The sequence below is a fragment of the Salvelinus sp. IW2-2015 genome, unplaced genomic scaffold, assembly GCF_002910315.2.
Source record: "Salvelinus sp. IW2-2015 unplaced genomic scaffold, ASM291031v2 Un_scaffold1770, whole genome shotgun sequence".
Lineage (NCBI taxonomy): Eukaryota > Metazoa > Chordata > Actinopteri > Salmoniformes > Salmonidae > Salvelinus > Salvelinus sp. IW2-2015.
The window spans coordinates 22,152-26,597 of NW_019943147.1; the positions used below are offsets into that span (position 1 = coordinate 22,152).

The 4,446-nt window shown below is 52.6% G+C and overlaps 1 protein-coding gene across 1 annotated transcript in view; it reads left to right on the forward strand.

Moving 5' to 3' along the window:
* The window catches only part of gtf2h4 (general transcription factor IIH, polypeptide 4), a 22,534-nt gene that overhangs the window by 6,116 nt on the left and 11,972 nt on the right, over nucleotides 1-4,446 (forward strand). Inside the window, exon 11 of the mRNA XM_024139338.2 lies at nucleotides 3,296-3,343. Coding sequence (XP_023995106.1) covers nucleotides 3,296-3,343 — 48 coding nt within the window. The remainder of the gene's footprint in view (nucleotides 1-3,295; nucleotides 3,344-4,446) is intronic.

Genomic DNA, 4,446 nt, shown 5'->3' on the forward strand with positions numbered 1-4,446 from the left:
GTTGAATGTACCGTACCCAGGCTGGGCCACTTCACCTGGCAGCCCCCTCCACCCGGCACGTCTTTGACTGTACGTCGCTGGCGTCTCCGCAACTCTCTCCACCCTGCTATAGGGCGCTGCCGCACCAGGGACTGGAGGATTCAGGTTTCATCGTCAGTGGAAACCAACTATCGGCTCTATGCTGTATACTAGTAGGGGGTACCCTTGAGGACAAAGGTGTTTAACTCTGACCGTCGGTGTATTGGTTCTGAGACAAGCGTGGGACCACAAACCAGAGCTTGGTTTTGAGAACCCTAAAGAACGGAACGGTAAGTCTTGAGGTCTCCTCTGTCTTTCAATTCAAATCTACCCACCCGTGCCATGTTAGACAACTTCAAGCCGGAGTATTATCGCACCTCAATCCTCTGAGTTATCTTGTGTTGATCTACACCATTTAGGAATTCATTTCCTGTTTGATGTAAATCCCTCTCATTGTTTGAGATTGTTAAAATTGTTCATGTGCTTATTACTCGCAACCCATCTTTCCAGGGATGAGTTGAAGTAGTGATTAAGAACCTTTAGTTGGTCAACGTTATAACTGATCCTATCTCGGTAACCCAATAAAATAGTGTTTGGGTGGAATAGCACTAAAGTGCTGGTGCAAGCTCACTGCGCCGCAGCCCAACATAATTGAAATCTACTTCCGGTAGAGACATGGTACGTCGATAATTAACTTAACACTATACGAGTAAAGCAGGAATTTCATGATGGTCACTCAAGATCTAACGATCCCTAGTAAGCAGTGCACGGGGTGTAAGAGTGCATGTTAAGCTCGATTGACTTCCATCATACTCTAAAATTATTGAGTGCCTCACATCTCACTCTGCACTACGCTACTACTGTTATCCTCGCGGAGCAACGAGATTGGAACATACGTTGTTGCAGCTTCATCAAGGTAATCTGGAATCTGTCTGTCGTACTTGATTTTAGAGCCTCATCTTCTCATATGCCAGCTCGCGGTACGTGAATTAGTGCTTCTCTCATACCTTGTCTTCTCCTCCTCAGACTTCTGAGCTGCAGATCGCTTTTGGTGGCTCTCGTTTAGTGAGTGTCTCTATCGCTTCCCTAACGTGGTGGTAGCAAACCATGTTACCAGAGAGTCACAGTACAGCAAGCCATCGCTAACTGGGCATCACCGCACCAACAAGGTAAACACACACTCCTCACAGCAGACAGTACAACTACTCATCAGCAGTACAGACACTCCTCCTCACCAGGCAGACAGACACTCCTCGACACCGCCGGACGAGAGCACATTATCACGCCCCACAGCAGACAACATGCCACCTCAAGCAAGATCGAAGCACGTTGCGGTACAGCAACACCGACATCTCTTCGGTATCTATACAGGATCGTAAGACTATGTACCTAGCCACCCGCACTAGAGCGAGATCAGAGCACTGGCACTGTCAGAGCGGTATGCTACGTATCGAGGGACTACTCCTCATACAGAGGCACAGAACCGCACAATCCTGTCGCTAGTCACTGGCAGACAAGACACTGTCACCGTGCTCACACGGCAGAGCAGGTACATTCTGCACAGCGCAAAAACGCCAGGATCGAGACATTCATCTCCTGCGAGCGACAGACTATGTACGATCGTGTTCGCTTAGAGCTAGACACTCGGGAGCACCCGGCGAGTAGCAGCATCTATACGGAGGGAGCTGGTGCACCTTCACAGCGTAACAGACGCTTCTGCGGATCACAGAGCACCAGAGTCAACTCTCTCAACAGCAGCAAGCCATGTTGGAGACGCTCCTCAGCCGTCAGGACCAAGACAGAGTCGCCATCACGAGTCGAGAGCTATAGCACACACGTCAGTCGGAGACTAGCAGTACAGTCCACCATACTCCTCTACCACAGCGCAAGAGTCCACAGGAGCCACACCTTCACCGCAGACAGACGAGCGTCTTCACAGCAGACAGACACTCCTCCCACAGTGCGGAGATACGAGACCGACTGCCCACTACGAGAGCAGTTACATACGGGATCACCGCTCGCTAGCAGCGAGACACGATGCTCACACGATCGGTGCGTCCACCGCGCTCCGACACAGCAGAGGTGCACAACCACTCAGCGTCGCGACTAGGTCAGAATCAGGGACTATCTACCTTGTGAGCAGCAGAGCGCGCAGCACCACTCCTGCTAAACAGCACAGAAGGAGATCACTCTGCACAGTCAGGATCAGAACAACTCGCGTCTAGATATTGTTGCTGCCAGCCGGAACAAACGTCGCCCTGTGGTGGGTAGTTCTGGCAGTCGGGTAAGGTCGCTTTATTAGTGGCCAACAGCCGGACAAACGTCACTAGTAAGTGCCACACGCGGACAACGTCAACTTAGATGCCTGCAAAAGCCGGCTACGCACCAACGTTACGTTCTGCAGCCGGGCGAACGGCTGCAGGGAGCCTGCAGCCGGGCGACAGTGCTGCTCAAGGAGGTGCTCAAGCCGGGCGACGTGTCGCTGCAGGGGTCTGCAGCCGTGGCGACGTCTGCATAGTGCGGGGTGCTGGCAGCTGGTGGGTGAGAAAGACAGTGCTCCTCCAACGTGACATACAGCCACATTCATTAGCCACTCCAGCACTTGACCGGGATATTTAATTCTATTGGATTTCTGAGTGAAATCGAGAAAAAGCAGGGTGAGTGAGGAAGGGAGGGAGTGGAGAACATGTAGAGAACATCCTAAGGCACGCCTGTAATGATCTGCCAATTTCCTCAATGGGACTCAAACAAAGGCAGTGAGCGAGGCGTATAGAACGCTGGTTTGCCGTTTGAGTCTAGACAAACCTACTCCAAACCTCACCGCGGTATAGTTTTCTCCTACTCACAAAGGCAATTTCAGGCATGATCTATAGTACCCTATTCTCTTCTACTCATGCGCTCAGTAGAGAGAACACTTACTCCTCACAGCAGACAGACACTCCTCACAGCAGACAGACACTCCTCACAGCAGACAGACACTCCTCACAGCAGACAGACACTCCTCACAGCAGATAGCAGGTTACTTTACACTACTGAACAACATAATGGCAGCTTGGAGTTCGTCAGGTTTTGTGTTAATGGATTTCTCTGTTCAGTGTATTGGAGTTCTGGTATTCACTGTTATACATGGTTGAGCTGTTTGGGAAAGTGTGTATGTTTTTGTCTCTTTCATTCTGTGTGTGTTTTAGTTAATTGTTATACTGCACATGACATGGTGGAATGGTGCTTCTGATGTTGTGTGGGGAAGTGTTTACGGTCAAGGTTTTGTGCTTTTCAGATTCTCCACTTTCTAAGGACCAGAGCACATCCTGTCATGCTCAAACAGGTATCTCCAAATATCAATCTGCTCTCCTCTCTGTCCTCACTCTCTGTCCGTCTCTCGCTGTCTCTGTCCCGTTCCGCTCTCTCCTCTGCTCGTCTCTCGCTCTCTGTCCGTCTCTCGCTCCGCTCTCATCGTCTCGTCCGTCTCTCGCTCCTCTGTCCGTCTGTCCGTCTTGTCTGTCGTCTCTGCCTCTCTGGTCTGTCCGTCTCTCGCTCTGTCTGTCTGTCCGTCTCTCGCTCTCCTGTCTGTCCGTCTTCCGCTCTGTCTGCCGTCTTCTCGCGCTCTCTCTCTCGCTCGTCCCGTCTGTCTCGCTCTCTGTTCTGTCCCGTCTCTCGCTCTCTGTCTGTCCGTCCTCTCCGCTCTCTGTCTGTCTGTTCCGTCCTCCGCTCTCTGTCTGTCCGTCGCTCTCTGTCTGTCCCCCTCTCCGCTCTCTGTCTGTCCGTCTCTCCTGCTCTCTGTCTGTCCGTCTCCTCGCTCTCTGTCTGCCGTCTCTCGCTCTCTGTCTGTCCGTCTCTCGCTCCTCTGTTCCTGTCCGCTCTCGCTGGCTGTTGTCCTGTCACTGTACTCACGTCTCTCGTTGTCTGTCCGCTCTCGCTCTCTGTCTGTCCGTCCTCTGCTCTCTGTCTGTCGTCTCGCTCGCTCTCGCTGTCTGTTCCGTGCTCGCTCTCTGTCTGTTCCCGTCTCTCGCTCCTCTCTGTCTCCGTCTCGCGTCTCGCGCTCGCTCTCTGTCGTCCCGTCTCTCGCATCTCTGTCTGTCCGTCTCTCGCTCTCTGTCTGTCCGTCCGCTCCGCTTCTCTGTCTGTCTGTCCGTCTCTCGCTCTCTGTCTTCTGTCCGTCTCTCGCTCTTCTGTCCTGTCTGTCGGTCGCTACGGCTATCGATGCTCTGGTTGTCCGTCTTGCTCTCTGTCTGTCCTGGTCCATGCCTCAGTCACATCAAGTAACTGTCTTGATCCGTCTCTCGCTCTCGTGTCTGGTCCTGTCGTATCTCTCGCTCTTCTGTCTGTCTGTCCGTCTCCTCGCTCTCTGTCTGTTGATCTGTCCGTCGCTCGCTCTCTGATCTGTCGTCGCTCGCCTCTCTGTCCTGCTTCCGTCGCTCGCTGTCTCTG